General features: G+C 49.2%; 1 protein-coding gene across 3 annotated transcripts; it reads left to right on the top strand.

Annotated features, from left to right (window-relative positions):
• The first annotated feature begins 253 nt into the window (after window positions 1–253).
• LOC102945566 (oocyte-specific histone RNA stem-loop-binding protein 2) lies at window positions 254–19,441 on the top strand. 3 transcript variants are annotated; one of them, XM_043520855.1, is made up of 7 exons: window positions 254–391; window positions 1,538–1,615; window positions 5,386–5,484; window positions 5,564–5,668; window positions 8,341–8,499; window positions 9,230–9,350; window positions 18,983–19,441. In XM_043520855.1, the coding sequence occupies exons 1-7, from the start codon at window positions 342–344 to the stop codon at window positions 19,046–19,048; spliced, it is 678 nt and encodes a 225-aa protein (XP_043376790.1). In that variant the 5' UTR covers window positions 254–341; the 3' UTR covers window positions 19,049–19,441. The 3 variants fall into 3 exon arrangements, with proteins under 3 accessions (XP_043376790.1, XP_037762808.1, XP_037762809.1); XM_037906880.2 differs by lacking the exon at window positions 18,983–19,441 and adding an exon at window positions 9,731–10,301; XM_037906881.2 differs by lacking the exons at window positions 5,386–5,484; window positions 18,983–19,441 and adding an exon at window positions 9,731–10,301.
• The last annotated feature ends 188 nt before the right edge of the window (window positions 19,442–19,629 follow it).

The following is a 19,629-nucleotide window of genomic DNA, read 5'->3' as shown; positions in this document are numbered from 1 at the left end:
TCACAGAGATTGTTGGCGACTGTAGCCAATCAGAGTGACCGGGGGACGGGACCAAACACAACAGCCGCTCTCTGATTGGGTAATGTCCGCGTGACTCAAACGAAGTGAGAGCCTATTGGGGGAGAGAATGGTGGGGGGGACGTTTGCTCTTGATATTGGACGGATGGAAGGGGTTCCGCCCACATCTAGCGCTTATTGGCTCCGTGAAGCCAATCACCGCCCCGAGGGCACGTGATTCATGGGGGCGCGCTCTGTAATTATTAGTGTGAGGGAGGCCCCTCTATTCGACGGGCAAAGCCCTGCCTGGTCACGTGTTACTGCCCACGCGCACGACAGTGTCCATGCTGCCGGCGTCCCGCGCGCTGGGTGGCCGGGAGCCGCTGGTCCGCAGGTAGCGGGCGCGTGGGTCCCGTGTCCCGGGGGTGACCTGGGCCGAGCCCGAGCCCGCGCTGCCCTGTGCCCGCGCAGCCGCCCCGGGCGGCGGGGACAGCCCCTGGGCCGGTGGAGACGGGCCGGTGTCTGCCCCGGGGACTCCTGGGCGGGGCTGCGCTCGGTCGGAGACGGGGTTTCTCCAGCCGCTGACGCTAGGCGGCCCCGCCCCCCCCCCGGCGGTCCCCCCCGGCTCCCTGGCGACCCCCCCTTCTTGGGCCCCCCCCGGCTCCCCGGCGGCCCCCTCCCTGGCTGCCCCGGCGGCCCCGCCCCCCCCGGCGGTCCCCCCCGGCTCCCTGGCGACCCCCTCCCTAGCTGCCCCGGCGGCCCCGCCCCCCCTGGCGGCCCCTCCCTGCCGACCCCGGCGGCTCCCCCCCCGGCTCCCTGGCTGGCTCCCCGGCGGCCCCCTCCCCGGCTCCCTGGCTGCCCCGGCGGCCCCGCCCCCCCTGGCGGCCCCTCCCTGCCGACCCCGGCGGCTCCCTCCCCGGCTCCCTGCCGACCCCGGCGGCCCCCTCCCCGGCTCCCTGGCTGCCCCGGAGGTCCTCCGCGGCGGCCCCGGCGCTGTGCCGGAGTGCGGGGGGTGCACTCTGCGAGCCTGGCAGACGCCCCTTGCGCTCTGTGGAGCGGGGCCCCGGCTCGCCAGCCGGGTCCTGGTTCGCGGCGGGGGCTGCGAGGCGCTAAATACTCGTAAACAGCGAACGCGCCTGAACCTCGGTGATCGCAGCGGCCCCGCTCCCTGTCGGTGGCTCCCGGGCTGCAGTCAGGGTCAAGAGGGGCAGGAACAGGGCTTGCCTGACGCGGTGCTGTTTAGCCCCTGTCTCGCTTGGCTGACAGCCCCCTTTAAGCTCCGGCAAACGAATTTGGAGGCTTTGTCACCCGGAGCCCTTTGGCTGCTCCCCCTTGGGGTGGAACCCGCCTTGGAAGCTCCGTTTTTAGCTGACACAACTTAGGAAAGAGAATTCTGCCCCGTGCAGGCACTGACTGCAGAAGTAGGTGTTTTCTGTGGGCCAAGGGGTAGGATGGGTCCCTGAGCTAGCTGCCTTGTAGGGCAGGGTTGTGAGCTCTGTCTAGGGTGGAGAATTGATTTTCTTCCATAACTGGCATACAGTTCTCTGTTTCGTGACCCTCTTGTTGTCGGATGTGAGGAGCCTGCCTCTGGAACGGCGTCTTTATGTGAGAGAGACAGGTGGGTGGAAACACACATGATATGCAGAAGCTTTCTGTCTAGATTATACATAGTTAACAGACATTTGACTCTGGCCTTAGAGATAAAAAGCATATAATTAATGGGGCAAGGATCCCAAAGAGAAAAGGGAGCTGGTGGTGACACGTCTCTATTTAGGATTATTTCTGTGGTTTCAAGGGAGCAGATGATGTTTAATGTAGTGAGCGCATGGGAGGAAGAATGAGCAATTTGTGCTGGACCACACCAAGAGTGAGTTGGATGGCCGGGGGCATAAGAACAGCCATACTGGGTCAGACCAAAGGTCCATCTAACCCAGTATTCTGTCTTCCAACAGCAGCCAATGCCAGGCACCCCAGAGGGAATGAACAGAACAGATAATCATTAAGTGATCCATCCTGTAGCCAATTCCCAGCTTCTGGTAGACAGAGGATCGGGACACCATCCTTCCCATCCTGTCTAATACCCATTGATGCACCTATCCTCCATAAACTTATCTAGTTCTTTTTTGAACCCTGTTATAGTCTTGGGCTTCATAACATCCTTTGGGAAGAAGTTCCCCAGGTTGACTGTGTGTTGTGTGAAAAAATACTTCCTTTTTTTTGTTTTTAAACCTGCTATCTATTAATTTCATTTGGTGACCCCTAGTCCTTATGTTATGACAAAGAGTAAATAACACTTCCTTATTTACTTTCTCCACACCAGTCATGATTTTATAGACCTCGATCATATCCCTCCTTCGTCATCTCTTTTCCAAGCTGAATAGTCCCAGTTTTATTAATCTCTTGTCATATGGACCACTCCATCCCCCTAATCATTTTTGTTGCCCTTCTCTGTACCTTTCCTAATTCCAATATATCTTTTTGAGATGGGGCGACCACATCTGCACGCAGTATACAAGATGTAGGGGTACCATGGATTTATATAGAGGCAGTACGATCTTTTCTGTCTTACCATCTATTCCTTTCTTAATGATTTCCAACATTCTGTTTGCTTTTTTGACTGCCGCTGCACACTGAGTGGATGTTTTCAGAGAACTATCCACTGTCACTCCAACATCTTTCTTGAGTGGTAACAGCCAATTTAGACCACAGCATTTTATATGTATAATTGGGATTATGTTTTCCAATGTCCATTACTTTGCATTTATCAACACTGAATTTCATCTGCTATTTTGTTGCCCAGTCACCCATTTTTGTGAGTTCCCTTTGTAACTCTTCACCACTATTTACCCCTCTCCATTCTGAAAACTGACCATTTATCCTACCCTTTGTTTCCTGTCTTTTAGCCAGGTTTCAGAGGGGTAGCCATGTTAGTCTGTATCAGTTAAAACAACGAGGAGTCCTTGTGGCACTTTAGAGACTAACAAATTTATCTGGGCATAAGCTTTTGTGGGCTATAACCCACTCCATCAGATGCATGGAGTGAAAAATACAGTAAACATGTATAAATAAATTCAATCAAGGTGGATGTGGCCCATTCCCAGCAGTTGACAAGAAGGGGTGAATATCAACAGAGGGGAAATTATTAATAATAGCTTTTTAAATATTATTTAATTGATAATTAATTTCCCCTCTGATATTCACCCCTTCTTGTCAACTGTTGGGAATGGGCCACATCCACCGTAATTGAATTGGCCTCCTTAGCACTGACCCCCCACTTGGTAAGGCAACTTTCATCTCTTCATGCGCTGTATATTTATACCTGCTTATTGTATTTTCCACTCCATCTTGATCATCCAGTTGGCCTACTGGGTGTTTAGCAGGCTTCCTGCTTCTGATGTGTTTAAAAATTTTTTTGCTATTACTTTTTGAGTCTTTGGCTAGCTGTTATTCAAATACTTTTTTGGCCTTCCTAATTATATTTTTACACCTCATTTGCTAGAGTTTATGTTCCTTTCTATTTTCCTCACGAGGATTTAACTTCCACTTTTTAAAGGATGACTTTTTGCCTCTCACTGCTTCTTTTGCTTTGTTTAGCCACAGTGGCACTTTTTTGGTTCTCTTACTTTGTTTTTTAATTTGGGAAACACATTTAAGTTGAGCCTCTATTATGGTGTCTCTAAAAAGTTTCCATGCAGCTTGCAGGGATTTCACTTTTGGCACTGTACCTTTTAATTTCTGTTTAACTAACCTCCTCATTTTCGTGTAGTCCCCCTTTTCTGAAATTAAATGCTACGGTGTTGGGCTGCTATGGTGTTTTCCCGCCAGAGGGATGTTAAATTTAATTATATTATGCTTACTATTACCAAGCAGTCCAGCTATATTCACCTCCTGGACCAGATCCTGTGCTCCACTTAGGACTAAATCAAGGATTGCTTCTCCTTGTGGGTTCCAGGACTAGCTGCTCCAAGAAGCAGTCATTTACGGTGTCAAGAAACTTTGTCTCAGCATCCCGTCCTGAAGTAACATGTATCCAGTCAATGTGGGGATAGTTGAAATGCCCCATTATTATTGAGTTTTTTATTTTAATAGCCTCTCTAATCTCCCTGAGCATTTCAGTCACTATCATCATCCTGGTCAGGTGGTCGGTAATATATCCCTACTGCTATTTTCTTATTATTAGAGCATAGAATTACTACCCATAGAGATTCTATGGTACAGTTTGGTTCATTTAAGATTTTTACTTCATTGAGTCTATGCTCTCTTTCGCATATAGTGCCATTTCCCCACCAGCACGACCTGGTTCAGATACCCCTCTTCTCCCAGTCTCCTTCCTTGCCCAGAATTCCCATTGTTGCTCTGTGGAAAGTGGCACTACATATCCCAGTAGAAATGTTGCTGTTGCAGAGTGGAACTCTTGGGTTTAATCTCCCAGTGGCCTTGTAGACACTCAGCAGTCCTGAGAGAGTATGTGAAGCTATGGTAAGATGTGGGGCTATAGATTTAGTTTTGTCACATTGCTTAGTTGTCCTATATTTTTACTCTGACAGTTAAGATGTCATCCTATTTACTAAGCACTGACACTTCTTGACCCTGTATAAAACATAAAGTCCACCACACGAAGAAGCTTAGTCTAAAAGATAAACAGAAAATAAGATCGGAAGAAGGTGTTACATTCAAGCATTTTCCTGAGTCGCCATTTTCTCTTTTGTAGATGAGGCTGAAGGAATCACTGCTGATGGCAATGGATATTTGGGGATGGGATGACACCCCTTGACTTGTTCTTATGTCCTTGGCCTGATAGGAGGAGTGTATAGATCAGCCACTGATACTTGTTACAGTATAGAAACCTGCCAGTTAATGAAGGTTTAGCTTAATTGGTAGTTGGCTATTTGACTTTTCTAAAGATATATACATCTGCATTTTTGTGTGTTGTAGATATATATTTGTATCTATTTGACTGTTTTCCTTCCCCCTCCTTTGTAAACTCTGGGGCAAGGACTCTCTCTGTGTCTGTATAACATGCAGCACAATGGGGCTCTGATTCTGAGTGGGGGACTGAGAGTACCACTGCAATACACACAATCTTAGACTATGACTGGCTGCCTTGATCATGCATCCTGGGCTTCCATCAACGGACCCCAGAGCTGGCCTGGAGTAATCCTGTTGCCCTCTCAGGAGAGGGCTGACAGGTCTTAGTGCTTCAGTTCTGAGTTTCAAAGGAATAAACTGTCCCAGAAGCTGAGCTGGATCCTCTGTACCTTTCTGATAACTGGGCAATGCAGCTTTAGTTCTGCTTCCCAGGACCAAACAGTCTGGATGCAGTGAGTCACACCTGGCTGTGACACAAGCAAGTTTATCGTGCAACGAACTTTCTTTTCCTTGGGACAGGCCCTTGTCATCAAAGCCCTTCTCCCCTGGAGTTAAGACAGTCAGCGTGGGAATTGGCACAAGGCCAGGCCTAGCAAGAGGAGCCAGCTCAGGATTGAGGTGTGTTGGATGCATGCTGACAATGTGGCTTGTCCAGGGCTGACTTCTGTGTCTCTAGTACTCTTTTTCTCTTCACTAGATCTGATACTGAGACAGACGATACCATCCTGCAGAGGAGACAGAAGCAGATAGACTATGGGAAGAATACTGTTGGCTACCAGCACTTCCGACAACAGGTCCCCAAGTGAGGTGGTCCCTGGCTTTCACCTCCACTTCCCATATAAGCCTACTGGTTCAGACTCCCCCACCAACTGAAGAGATACTTGAAACTGATGTAAAGGGACAATTTCCTGGCGCAAGTGCTAGGGGAGCCAACTAGGGGGGGCGCTTTTCTTGACCTGCTGCTCACAAACCGGGTAGAATTAGTGGGGGAAGCAAAAGTGGATGGGAATCTGGGAGGCAGTGACCATGAGTTGGTTGAGTTCAGGATCCTGACGCAGGGAAGAAAGTTAAGCAGCAGGATACGGACCCTGGACTTCAGGAAAGCAGACTTCGACTCCCTCAGGGAACAGATGGCCAGGATCCCCTGGGGGCCTAACATGAAGGGGAAGGGAGTCCAGGAGAGCTGGCTGTATTTCAAGGAATCCCTGTTGAGGTTACAGGGACAAACCATCCCGATGGGTCGAAAGAATAGTAAATATGGCAGGCGACCAGCTTGGCTTAATGGTGAAATCCTAGCGGATCTTAAACATAAAAAAGAAGCTTACAAGAAGTGGAAGGTTGGACATATGACCAGGGAAGAGTATAAAAATATTGCTCGGGCATGTAGGAAAGATATCAGGAGGGCCAAATCGCACCTGGAGCTGCAGCTAGCAAGAGATGTCAAGAGTAACAAGAAGGGTTTCTTCAGGTATGTTGGCAACAAGAAGAAAGCCAAGGAAAGTGTGGGCCCCTTACTGAATGAGGGAGGCAAGCTAGTGACAGAGGATGTGGAAAAAGCTAATGTACTCAATGCTTTTTTTGCCTCTGTTTTCACTAACAAGGTCAGCTCCCAGACTGCTGCGCTGGGCATCACAAAATGGGGAAGAGATGGCCAGCCCTCTGTGGAGATAGAGGTGGTTAGGGACTATTTAGAAAAGCTGGACGTGCACAAGTCCATGGGGCTGGACGAGTTGCATCCGAGAGTGCTGAAGGAATTGGCGGCTGTGATTGCAGAGCCCTTGGCCATTATCTTTGAAAACTCGTGGCGAACGGGGGAAGTCCCGGATGACTGGAAAAAGGCTAATGTAGTGCCAATCTTTAAAAAAGGGAAGGAGGAGGATCCTGGGAACTACAGGCCAGTCAGCCTCACCTCAGTCCCTGGAAAAATCATGGAGCAGGTCCTCAAAGAATCAATCCTGAAGCACTTACATGAGAGGAAAGTGATCAGGAACAGTCAGCATGGATTCACCAAGGGAAGGTCATGCCTGACTAATCTAATCGCCTTTTATGATGAGATTACTGGTTCTGTGGATGAAGGGAAAGCAGTGGATGTATTGTTTCTTGACTTTAGCAAAGCTTTTGACACGGTCTCCCACAGTATTCTTGTCAGCAAGTTAAGGAAGTATGGGCTGGATGAATGCACTATAAGGTGGGTAGAAAGTTGGCTAGATTGTCGGGCTCAACGGGTAGTGATCAATGGCTCCATGTCTAGTTGGCAGCCGGTGTCAAGTGGAGTGCCCCAGGGGTCGGTCCTGGGGCCGGTTTTGTTCAATATCTTCATAAATGATCTGGAGGATGGTGTGGATTGCACTCTCAGCAAATTTGCGGATGATACTAAACTGGGAGGAGTGGTAGATACGCTGGAGGGGAGGGATAGGATACAGAAGGACCTAGACAAATTGGAGGATTGGGCCAAAAGAAATCTGATGAGGTTCAATAAGGATAAGTGCAGGGTCCTGCACTTAGAATGGAAGAATCCAATGCACCGCTACAGACTAGGGACCGAATGGCTAGGCAGCAGTTCTGCGGAAAAGGACCTAGGGGTGACAGCGGACGAGAAGCTGGATACGAGTCAGTAGTGTGCCCTTGTTGCCAAGAAGGCCAATGGCATTTTGGGATGTATAAGTAGGGGCATAGCGAGCAGATCGAGGGACGTGATCGTTCCCCTCTATTCGACACTGGTGAGGCCTCATCTGGAGTACTGTGTCCAGTTTTGGGCCCCACACTACAAGAAGGATGTGGATAAATTGGAGAGAGTCCAGCGAAGGGCAACAAAAATGATTAGGGGTCTAGAGCACATGACTTATGAGGAGAGGCTGAGGGAGCTGGGATTGTTTAGTCTGCAGAAGAGAAGAATGAGGGGGGATTTGATAGCTGCTTTCAACTACCTGAAAGGGGGTTCCAAAGAGGATGGCTCTAGACTGTTCTCAGTGGTAGCAGATGACAGAACGAGGAGTAATGGTCTCAAGTTGCAATGGGGGAGGTTTAGATTGGATATTAGGAAAAACTTTTTCACTAAGAGGGTGGTGAAACACTGGAATGCGTTACCTAGGGAGGTGGTAGAATCTCCTTCCTTAGAGGTTTTTAAGGTCAGGCTTGACAAAGCCCTGGCTGGGATGATTTAACTGGGAATTGGTACTGCTTCGAGCAGGGGGTTGGACTAGATGACCTTCTGGGGTCCCTTCCAACCCTGATATTCTATGATTCTATGACTTCCTTCCTTTTGATCCTGCCTAAAGGCAACTTCCTGTTCCTGCCTCCTTCCAAAAGTCGCAGAAACTTGGCATATTCAGAAGCCTTTGGAGCGTGCTTCCTACATCCTATTGGGGACCTATTAGTGTTTGCTCCTGCTGGGTTAGGGTGGTCTTGATGCTGGGGTGAGGAATGTTTAACGGAAGCACCTGGTCACTGATAAATGTTATGCTTCATTCCCAGGGCCGCTCGGCAGCCAGGGATTCACCCCCAAACTCCAAATAAGTACAAGAAGTATAGCCGCCGGTCCTGGGACATGCAAGTCAAGCTGTGGAGACGGGCATTGCATGCCTGGGACCCGCCCACCCAGCATCCTCTCCTGTGTGGACAAGGACTTCCAAGGAAAGTGTCTTCCAGTTGCCCGTGGCTCCTCTAGAGTCTTGTAGGGGAGAAACTCTTCTGGGAGGAGGAAGTGGCAGAAGCCTAGCAACATGAAATGTGGAGGATCCCCCAAATCAATGGGTGTCCTTCCCAGCGCTTCCTAGGATATCTCTGCATATAGTGGCCATTACTCTGAGCTGCCCTAGGCAGCAGGTAGCTGGAGTGAACAGTATGTTAACATGCCTGGGAGCCTGTGAAGCTTGGCACTCTATGGCACTGAGAGGTAGGTATCAGGAGCCTTATACTATAGAAGGGAGGGATTGATGCAAGCAAATCCTACCAGGTGCTCAAATGTCCCAGTGGTGAGTATAGTATAAATTCCCCAGTGTTCCGGAAAATGCTTCTCCGTGTTGTATGTGATGTGTGCCTGCGTTGCCCTCTTCCCCAGCTGCATGGTGGGCATTGGGGAGAAAAGCCCAGGGGACTGGGACTCCAATTGCTGGGTTTGATGAGAGAGCAAGGACTAGGTCCAGCATCTCCTGTCTCTTCCACCAGTGCTCCCTGGAGAGGAGTCATGCATACCCCTCCCAGTCTGGACACAAGGGGATGAAGGGCCTGATGATTTCTCCTAGGTTTGAAGCATGGAGTGGGATGACAGCACTGGTTCATGTGATGACCGGTGCACCCAGTTACCCGCTGCTCCTTTTCACTGACTGGGTCAGTGTGATTTAAATTGCTGTTTGTTTGCAAGGCAGGAGCTGGTGGCTCTCTCAGGAATGATGGAGACAAACTCTTTGTGCGGCTTCTCAGAAGACTGGCCTGGTGCCCTGAGGCCTCTTGAAAATCTGCCAGGAGAATCACTGGGCGGACAGGTATTTGGGCTTTGATTGGGCTTGCTTTCTCCTGTTCCTGCTGGTGACAGGGACTTAGGGCAGCAGTAGGGAATGCTATTTAATGGTTCATTGCGAGCACAGGAGTACGTGGCACGAGGTGATCGCCAGCTTGTCAGGAGGGGGTATTGTCTGCGAGGTGCAGTCTGGAAGTCTTGTGCCTTCCTCTGGACTCGCTCTGATGCAGAAAGTATTGTTGGTCATTGTCCTGGGGAAGGGGAGAATAGGGGGGAAAGGATCCTCAGGGCTCAGCGTCCTCTCCAGGGGGACACTGTCATGCTTTGGATTGCGGGTGTGTGCATCTCACGTCAGGTTCGTTTTCTTTCCTTCCTATTTCTTTGTCTTCTGCCCTGTTTTCACAGTTGGCTGGCCTGTCATTTCCTGGCTGCTCCTCTCCATGGCTGCCCCAGATCCACTCAAACTTGCTGCCCTTCCTAGGAAATGTGCACACCTGCCCATACTGCTCCTGGATGGAGCTATAAGGAGAGTCCAGCGCATTTGTTGCCCCAAACACTGTCATTTCTGAGGCGTGGGAAGAGCTCAGGCATCAAGTTACATACACGCCCAGCTGCAAGGATCTCCTGAGCTCATGGAGGACATTAAATTATCCTGAAGCTTGCCCCTGGGACAGAAAGGGGGCTTGGTGTTAGTGTTCGGGCTTGGAGCTGAGCATCAGACCCCTTACACAATGCACAAACAGAGAGGTAGCTGCTGGGTTTGTATCTCCGCCCAACCTCCAACGTTGTAGAGAGAGCTTTCTGTCATCTCAGTACCTGTAACTCCAGGCATTGCAGTGAATGTCAGCACACATAGGACCAATTCTTTCTGCTTCCCTTCAGGAATCTGTTTGGTCTCCTGTGTTCAAGGGAAAGCTATATAGAAGAGGTTGGAAAAATGGAAACTGAGGTCAATAAAATTTCCCCAAAGACTCTATAATAGCTGCTGGCTGGGTTCTTTTTCTGTCCGTAGGCCTCTGGGGCTCTGCTCACAACAGGCAGGTTCAGGGAGGCTTTGGCAATTCATGAGGACTCAAATAATGGGGAGTTGTGACCCTTCCCACAGTGTGGGCACTCCACAAGCTAAGTAAGGATGTCCCTCTGTGCATTGAGTAGCGAGGAGGGGAAATTCTTGGCAGCAGTTTCAGACCCAGCCCAGAGGAGAAGTTATGGGGGAGGGGAGACAACAAAAGGCACAAGGAAACCATGAGTCTTAAGGGAGGAAGTTTGCCTTGCCAAAGGGTTAATGTCTCCTTAGGGGTTGCTGCTGCCCTTCTTGCCATTGGTTGGAGGTGAAGATGATTAAATATTTACCATGAACAGGATCCTGGAGATCTGCACTATGCAACCCCTCCACAATTGAATATGATGAGCCAGTCAGGAGGCTCTGGCCAGGCCACGCTCTAGTAACCACCTAGCACTTTCCTTCAGCGGTGGGAAAGGACTCCGAGGCTTGGAAATCCAGGGCAGGTGGAATCTGGGCAAAGAGGGTGTGGCCTGTGCAGATCTGGGCTAGAGGGAAAACTTCACTCCCTTCTCGGGGCCCTGCTGTAAAGTCACATGCCCTGCCTGTGACCCCACCATGGGAACAGGTGATGTTTCCTGCGCATCCTGCCCTTACAACAGGTTTCTTTGGGGGCAGAGTACCCCTCTTCCTGGTGCTGGCTACAGTGTGTTAAGGGGCCTCTCCTGCTGCCTCCCTCCCACCCCAAGTTGGACGGGGGCAGCTGGCGGTGCTGCTGAAGGGGATCCACTGAAAGGAGACTCTGCCCCCCTCATGTTGTTACTCCCTCTTCCTTGGGGGCGGGGGAAGGCTGGTTTTGTGTGAGGTTATCGGGGGGGGGGGAGGGGGGACATGGGGGCAAGGCTGGGGGGAGGGGGAGGGTGACTTTGGGAGGGATCGAAGAGGGTTGGTGGGGGGGGCCGCTCGGATGCCCCCCTTGACTACAATTCCTGTCGTCCTTTGCTGCATGGTACGGTCTGAAGGGGGAGGTGCTGGGGCTGAGCTGGGTGCGGGGGGAGCCCCGAGGTGGGGCCGCGCCAGATCCCGGTTGGTGACTCTGGCTTGGTCTCAGCGGGCGCATGGCGGGTGGGCCCGGCGCTGGCTCGGAGCGGAGCCACCCGGAGTGGCGGGTGCCGCCTGGGTCCCTCGGTCTGTGACGTGGGGCAGCCTGTCCCACAGCTCAGAAACAACTGGGGGCGGTGGGGCGCCTTGACCGGTGGGGCCCCTGCCTCCTCTGGGGCCCCAGCTGCACCTCCCCGCCCTCTCTGCTGGCAGCCCCCTGTCTCCTCCTCCCAAGCTATCAGCCCCCGCGCCTCCCCAGCTAGCAGCCTCCTGCCACTTTCAGACACAAGTATCAGCCTGTGCTGGGGCAGCAGGGGAAAGCTGGGCCGATATCCCCCGCGTGCTGCTCTGGGTCAGTGCTGGGGGCAAGGGGGCCTGAGGTTGCTGGCATCTTCTGTGCTGGTCTAGTATTGCCATTGGGGGGGAATGGATGGGCTGCTGACGTTGGGAGACCTTGCTCTGCTTCAGTGTCTGTTTGATTTTCTCAGGCCCTGCGGGGAGACCTCCCCTCATCGCCAGGGTGCCTGGCACTGTAGCCTGTGAGTCTCTGTCCCTCTTTCTGCTCATGTGACCGGCTGTGGGATCAGTTGGCACTTGGTATGCTTGGAGCAGCTCAGGGGCGAGCACATCGTTTCCCTGGGTTGAGGTTTGACTGGGCCCAGCAGCGTCCTGGATGAAGGGGGGGTGAGTTGACTTGAAAGGGTTTAGGCTGAGAATGGAAGCTGCCCACTCCTGGGACAGCTGATGCAGGTGGCAAAGGGATCAGAGCAGTTGGCTCCTTTTACTAGGAAGCAGCATAAAGGCCCATAGGGTTAGGCTGGCTGTTTAGTTTTGCTTTCAGCTTTGGAGATTTCTCTGCTCACAGCCTTGGTGTGCTTCCCGCTGTAGCTTGCGTTAGATTAGGCAGATCAATTCACTCTTGCTGCTGGATGTTGTGTGTCGGAAAACCCTCTGGAAGCTAGGTGCTGTTGGCTTCCTCCTCTCACACACAGAGAGACGCCTTAAACCAAGTCAGCCTGCTCTGTGGTGGTGGTCACTAACTGAAGTTGCAAGGGGCGCTGCATCTGGCTTCTGGTAGTAAGTGAGGAGCTGCTGCCTGTTGCTGGCTTTGCCCCATGTGGATCCTGGAGTTTGCACCCCGATGAGATTAAATTGTATAAATCATTGGTTCTCAACCAGGGGCCCTGGGGGGCCATGAGCAGGTTTCAGGGTGTCCACCAAGCATGGCTGGCATCAGACTTTCTAAGGCCCAGGGCAGAAAGGCAAAGCCCCGCTGCATGGGATTGCAGCTGGGGCCCCCGAGCCTCACCACCATGGGCTGAAGTTGAAGCCTGAGCAACTTAGCTTTGTGGTGCCCCCGTGGCATGAGACCCAAGGCAATCACCCTAACGGCAGCCCTGGCTGCTTCTTTGAGTGCTGTCCCTGTGGGTGCTCCACTCCAGGTGATGGTGCGTCCTGGCACTGTTACCTGGAGTGGAACACCCACAGGGACACATCTCGAAGAACCTCAGTTACTGCAAGGTGAGTAACTTTCTCGTTTATATGCAGAAAACAGTTGTTGTGGCACAGGTGGGCTGTGAAGTTTTATAGCAGGTTGGGAGGTGGGGGCCTCAGAAAGAGAGAGGCTGAGAACCCCTTGTATAAATAACACTTTTCTCTCTCTAATGGCACCTGCCAGAGGAGCTTAGTGTGCTTTACTAATGTTAGTGGATTAAGTTTCCCTTAGGCATGTTTGGGGCAGTCTGGGGCAGAAAGAGCTGACATGCCTTGCCCAAGATAATACAGGGAGCCTGTGGCAGAACTGGGACTAGACCTCAGGGGCCCTATGCTGTAGCTACAGCCACAGCACTGTGCAACCTGTCCATTAGTTATTTTCCTTACTGAAAGGGCAGAATGTTTATTGGGTCCCAATAAGATTGCTAATTCCACCCACTGCCCTAAGCTCGGGGTGGGGGTGGGGAGTTTGTTTACCAAAGTTGCTTCAGGGTTGGGGAAAGGAGGTGATATTCCAACTGCTAAGGAGGGAGAATGGTTCATTTGGTTGGTGCAGAAACCAGAAGCTCGACCTGCAACTTGATTGGTCCTGGGATTACGGGAGGAAGATGAGGGCTAGCTATAGAGGCTGGGCTCATTAAGTGTGCCTGGGATGTGGGGGCTGAAGGAAAGAAGCCTTCATTGGCTAGGGTGATGGAAGCAGCTAGAGCTCAGTGAGGCAAGCAAAAACCTTTGTCTGAGCCCCCCAAAAGTGACGAAACAGATCCTTATGGGATGGTGATGAGCTAGTGTATTCTGGGCCTGGGAAGGCTATGATTCTGGGTGAGGTGATTCTGTGGCTCAAATAAGTATCAGAGGCTTGTTTCAGGCTGTCTGGGGCTAGTTTCGTTCAAGGAGACTTAGAGCACCAGTATTTGCTCTCTCGGCTCTAAGTAGCAAGCCTGGGGTGCGCAAGCAGGTTCTCTGACCTTGGGGCTGTGCCTGATGTTGCTAATGTGTCTGTTTGTGTTATAGGGTTGGTGGGGATGGAGTGAGAGGTGTCTAGCCAGGGATGAAGATGGTAGTTCAGTAGGTACAGTAGCAGCATGATGGCCCTTGAACAAGACTGGACTTGTTGAAGGAGGAGGAAAGATAGCAGGAGGTGGGGGCTCTAAGGTTGTGTTGGTGCCAGGCCTCCAGAAGTCATGATTGCAGAGCGACCGCAGAAACAGAGTCTGGAAGAGCTGAAATGCACATCCTTCAAGTCAGCCTGGAAAGATGTTTCTCTGCCTCAACCTTGCAGGTTTAGTCCATGTTGGAAATATCAAGATTATTTTTAGTTGTGGGAGGTGGGGTCCACATTCTGCATTTGTACTGAGCCAAGGTCCCAGGGTGGTGTCAGTGGACGCTGTGCTGCAAGATTTGCCAGCTTTCAGGCTAGCTATAAAGTTGGAGCCTGCGTGACCTGTGGTCACTAAACAGCCCCAAGCATTTGTGGGCTTAACCTGTGGCCCTAGCTCAGGTAATTGCATTCTGCCCTCTAAATTCTCCATGCAGTTTTGGTAGGATACAGCATTCCAATTCACTTCAGCCTAAACTCTTGTGCAGCGCTGCTTGCACTCTTATTGAGACTATTGTCCCTGTCGTGGAAGTGTCCTCATCTGCTGCGTGGGTAGCAAGCCTTGGGAGGTGTTCGTCTTTTTCTCTTTTGTAGAGGTCTTTGGGATCCCTTAGGATGAAAGGCAAGTTGTTATGAGAAAGTATCTTCCACTGTATTAGCAGGAATGTTGTAAGCAACACGAAGTAATTCTTCCACTCTACTCCGCACTGATAAGGCCTCAACTGGAGTATTGTGTCCTGTTCTGAGCACCACATTTCAGGAAGATGTGGACAAATTGGAGAAAGTCCAGAGAAGAGCAATAAAAAATGATCAAAGGTCTAGAAAACATGACCTATGAGGGAAGATTGAAAAAAATTGGGTTTGTTTAGTCTGGAGAAGTGATAACAATCTTCAAGTATGTAAGAAAGGGCGTTTAAAAGAGGAGGGTGATAAATTGTTCTCCTTAACTACTGAGAACAGGACAAGAGGCAATGGGCTTAAATTGCAGTAAGAGAGGTCTAAGTTAGACATTAGGAAAAACTTCCTAGCTGTAAGAGTGAATAGCACTGGAACAAATTACCTAGGGAGGTTGTGGAATCTCTGTAATTGGAAGCTTTTAAGAACAGGTTAGACAAACATCTGTCAGGAATGGTCTAGATCAGTGGGTCCCAAACTTTAACAACCTGTGAACCCCTTTCACTGAAATGTCAAGTCTCGCGAATCCCCTCCTAAAAATGAACATTTCCAGGGATTTTCTCCTTTACCTGAGTATAAATTATAAAAGCAGTGATCTTGGAAATATAAAATTTCTTTTTGACATGCTTATTACATGCTATTTATTATTAATTATTTATCATTACAGTATTTTTATTACATTATGAAAACAGCAACACTCTTCCAAGATCTCTTTCGTAGCTTGTATCACTTTGAATAAGCCTGTTATAAGACAAGGCTCCTATGTTTCATCAAGGAGTATCAGATGTGAAACAGCAGGAAGGTATTTAAGAAGCCAACTCAAAGAGTTCCTCCTACACAAGCGTTCAGGTCTTGAGCAGTCCAGGCAAACAGTGCATGTTATAACAAAGCTTAAACTTGTTCTTCATAATTTTAAAAACAATACTAGCTGCCTATTTAATTTTAAAAACAGCAAAAAATATCCACCTCCCTTTCTATTTCTTATAAAGAGTCTTGAAGTTTAAATCTCCTCAGTGTGATAGATATGCTTGCTTTGATCTGCTTAGCTCTTGGAAGTCCAGGGACTCTGGGGTGCCCCATGCTGCCTGGGGTCCCTAGGGACAGCTCTGTCCACCATTAGGGAATTTTTCCCCAAGAACCCCCTGTAACATTTTGCAAAACCCCAGGGGTTCACAAACCCCAGTTTGGGAACCACTGGTCTAGATCAGTGTTTCTCAACAAGCAGTCCGTGGACTGGCCCCAGGGGTCCTTGCAATCTCCCTGACACAGTTTAGGAAGGCAGCAAACTAATCCATGGCATCAAAAAGGTTGAGAAACACTGGTCTAGATAATGCTTAAGGACTGAACTAGATGGCCTGTCGAGGTCCCTTCCAGACCTACATTTCTATGATTTTCCATAGTTCAGCATGTTACTAACTTTTTTGTAATAAGCCTGTTTTTTGTCTCCTCTTCCAACCCTCAAAATATTAACCCAAACAAATTCATTATGCCTGAAATCTCACCTGTGGTCTTATGCTCAGAGAACTTTTTTTTTGTTTGGGGGTGGGGAGAAATCTCTGCTACTTAACCCCACAGTTGCTCCTTTGGGATCATTGGCCTCTGTGCATAACTCTGGCGCCTGCTTTGGATCTCTGCTCCTGAAGGGTGAGGGGGATGTGGGCACGGGAGAAGAGAGGCGGAAGCGCTGGAGTAGCTGCTTGAGCGCTGGAGTAATGCATGAGTTGCTTGAGCATTGCAATAGCAGCATGTTGAAACTTACAAGTTGCTATTTGAGAGAGGCAAGGTAAGTGAGGGAATACCTTTTTATTGGACCAACTTCTGTTGGTGGAAGGTACAAGCTTTCGAGCTACACGGAGCTCTTCTTCCTGTCTGGGGAAAGAAGCAGAAGTTGTTGTTTGGAATTTCACTCTGCTTGGGTAGTTAACTTGAAAATGTATTTGGGACTAAGGAGGGCTTGAAGTTCTTGACCCCTCTCTTCAGGGCCGGTGCAACCACTAGGCGAACTAGGCGGTCGCCTAGGGTGCCAAGTGGTTGGGGGTGGCGGTGGAGCGGAGGTAAGCTGGGACTGGGGGGCACGGGGAGCAAGTTATGGGGGGGCGGCACACAGGGGAACCTCTCCCTGCCCCAGCTCATCTCTGCTCTGCCTCCTCCCCTGAGCACCACCATGCTCTGCTTCTCTCCCTCCCAGGCTTGTGCGACCAAACAGCTGATTGGCGCTGCAAGCCTGGGAGGCGGGAGAAACGGCGGCATGCTTGGGGAGGAGGCAGAGCAGAGGTGAGCTGGGGTGGGGAGCTGCTGCAGGGGGCGCTCCCTGGGCTGAGGGGACGGGGCGGCGCAAGGTGGAAGTTTCTTTCGCGTAGGGCGCAAAACCTCCTTGCACCGGCCCTGCTTCTCTTGCATCAGCAAATCTGTTTTGCTCCCAAACCTTACCTTGCTGCAGAGTAATTTTCCAAAGGGAAATTGTGTGGTAGTTCCTCCCTGCTTGTCCAGTCCTGAACCTAAGATTTACATTAGCAAATCTTCTCTTTCCCCTGTCCCTCCTCCCTCTGAGCTCCCGTGTTTTGCACCCTGCTGTGTTGAACCAGCACTGAAATACCCATTGGCAATCAGTAGGATGGCTTGACTTAAATCAAAGTGAATTAAATCACTGATTTTATTAATGATTTAAGTCAGCAAGCAGGAAACTTTAAATAATTGATTTTAATCTTGTTTTGCATTTGTACTTTTAGTTATTTTTCTAAAGAGTGGTTCATTCACATTGGTTGATATGTAGAATGGCAACTCAATATAAACTTCTTGCTAAATTTGATACTACTTTCTGCCAACCAGGAGGATACACTATATCTATACACATTTATTTAAGCAATTATGTAGATCAACATACATTCATTTGGATTCTTAATTTTTACATTTTTTTATTGTTAGAACAGTTTTCAAACTTATTTGATCACCGCCCCCTTCTTTGTGTCTGTAGTAGTTTACACTCCCCCCCCCCCACTACACAAGTCATATACCGATTAAAAAAATATCAACATGCAATTCTCACTAAATATTAAAAACAGTAAGGCATTGATTCAAACAGAGAGGATTCAAACAGGCTTTTTTGTTTTTCACTTGTTTTTTTTCCTGTTGCATGAATGAGCCAACAATCCATAGTAATAAGAGCAAAAGGAAAACTGTGATTGTGGTAGATGCTCACAATTAAATGTGCACACTATGTTGTAGCAAACAGATTAACGTACAGATTAGCAACTACTTCGTATAATGTTATGCAAATTTAACAGAAATCCATCAAAATGCACAGCACCTTCTGAAGACCTGATATGTCTGGGGCAGCGGTTCTCAAACTTCATTTCACCGTGACCCCCTTCTGACAACAAAAATTGCTACATGACCCCACAAGGGGGGACCGAAGGCTGAGCCCCCCTGAGCCCTGCCACCCAGGCTGGGCGTGGGGGGGGAGATAAAGTCCAAGGGCTTCTGCCCTGGGTGGGGGGCATATAACCTCAGCCCTGGGCAGTGGGGCATGGGTTTGGGCTTCCGCCCTGGGTGGTGGGGCTTGGGCTTCAGACTTGCTGCGGCCCAGGGCCAACACCAGCCTTGGCAGGGCTCGGTCCCACTTTGGGGTCCCAACCCACAGTTTGAGAACCCCTGATCTGGAGGAATCAACTTTACTAGTTATTCATTGGTGTGGGCAAAATGTGTGCAGTATTTTTTTCCTAATGCTTCTCACGCCCCCCCAAATACATTGTGTCCCCCAATTTCAGAGTGTTAGAAAATGGTGAGTGACACAATTCTTATTTACTAGATGATGACTTTCTACTTGTGATCTGTGTCAAGCTACATTGGAATGGAAATTGGAATTCAATTAAAAATTCTCAAAACGGCATTTTAAAATTGTTTTTATTTGCTAAATAAAACCATCTTAAATGTGCTGGAGACATAAAAAAGTAAGTTTATCAAAACATGTTACATCAGTATGTTTTAAATATATTAAACAAAGGAATTATTAACTGTGCTTAGTGAGCTGACTGTTTCTAATCACCACAGACCAGATTCTCAAAAGTATTTAGTTGCAGAAAAGTGCATAGTGGGATTAGGTGCCTAACTCCATTGAAATCCATAGGAATTAGTTGCACAACCTGCTTAGGCACCCAAGAGTACCTACATCTACATCAAGTAGTCTACAACTTTAGGTGCCTAAATACCTCTGACAATCTGGCCCCATATCCTTCAACTTCTTAAAATTAGTAGATCTCCTTTCCCACCTGTTTTTTATTCACAGACTAGAAGAGGAAAACAAGCTTTCCTGGTTTTTCAACTTCCATTTGGTTTCTCAACTTTGAACTAGTCAAACTGAAGAAAACAGTCTCTCCATCTGCTACCTAAACTGAAACCAAAAGTAATTAAGGCAAAAGCTTTTCTGCACAACAGAAACTGGAAGTACTTCCATTTGGAAAAAATGTGACTGCCACCATTCCTTCTATTGTAAAGACTGACAATAATATAGATACTTACTTAATGCAGCTCACGATGTTGTGGCATATTTATAAAACTTGAGTTGACCTCAAAAGTTAATGTTTCCTACTGATTCGGTATATAATTAAAGAAGTAACACCCTCTGACTCATTAAAATTTGAGGAGGGCTCCCTGTTGCAGCATATTTTTCATTTAAGTGATTTTAATTGAATGTGGGGAGTTTAGGCCTTAAGAAGTTGCCATAATTTCAAATTTAATTTTAAACAGGTTTGATTTTTAAAAAGAAAATGTATTTAATATACTTTTTATTTTAAGTGGGGGGGGGGGGGGGAATCAATTTTTATCCTCCCTGAGGATCAGTAAAAGGGGGAAGAAGATAACAGGAGAAGATGCTAGCTCAGTTGCTCACTAGGCTCAGACATGGATCATGAGGAGGGAGGCTGGGACAGCAGG

The sequence above is a fragment of the Chelonia mydas genome, chromosome 8, assembly GCF_015237465.2.
Source record: "Chelonia mydas isolate rCheMyd1 chromosome 8, rCheMyd1.pri.v2, whole genome shotgun sequence".
Taxonomy (NCBI): domain Eukaryota; kingdom Metazoa; phylum Chordata; order Testudines; family Cheloniidae; genus Chelonia; species Chelonia mydas.
The sequence above is the reverse complement of the archived record's forward strand: the minus strand, read 5'-3'. Positions and strand labels throughout refer to the sequence as shown.

What these genes read in the sequence shown, in the direction of transcription:
- LOC102945566 (XM_037906880.2), top strand. Translation starts at nt 342, where the DNA reads ATGCTGCCGGCGTCCCGCGCGCTGGGTGGCCGGGAGCCGCTGGTCCGC. An exon ending in CGGGAGCCGCTGGTCCGCAG is followed by an intron (nt 392 to 1,537) that starts GTAGCGGGCGCG and finishes ACTGGCATACAG; the next exon opens with TTCTCTGTTTCGTGACCCTC. An exon ending in GGAGCCAGCTCAGGATTGAG is followed by an intron (nt 5,485 to 5,563) that starts GTGTGTTGGATG and finishes TCTCTTCACTAG; the next exon opens with ATCTGATACTGAGACAGACG.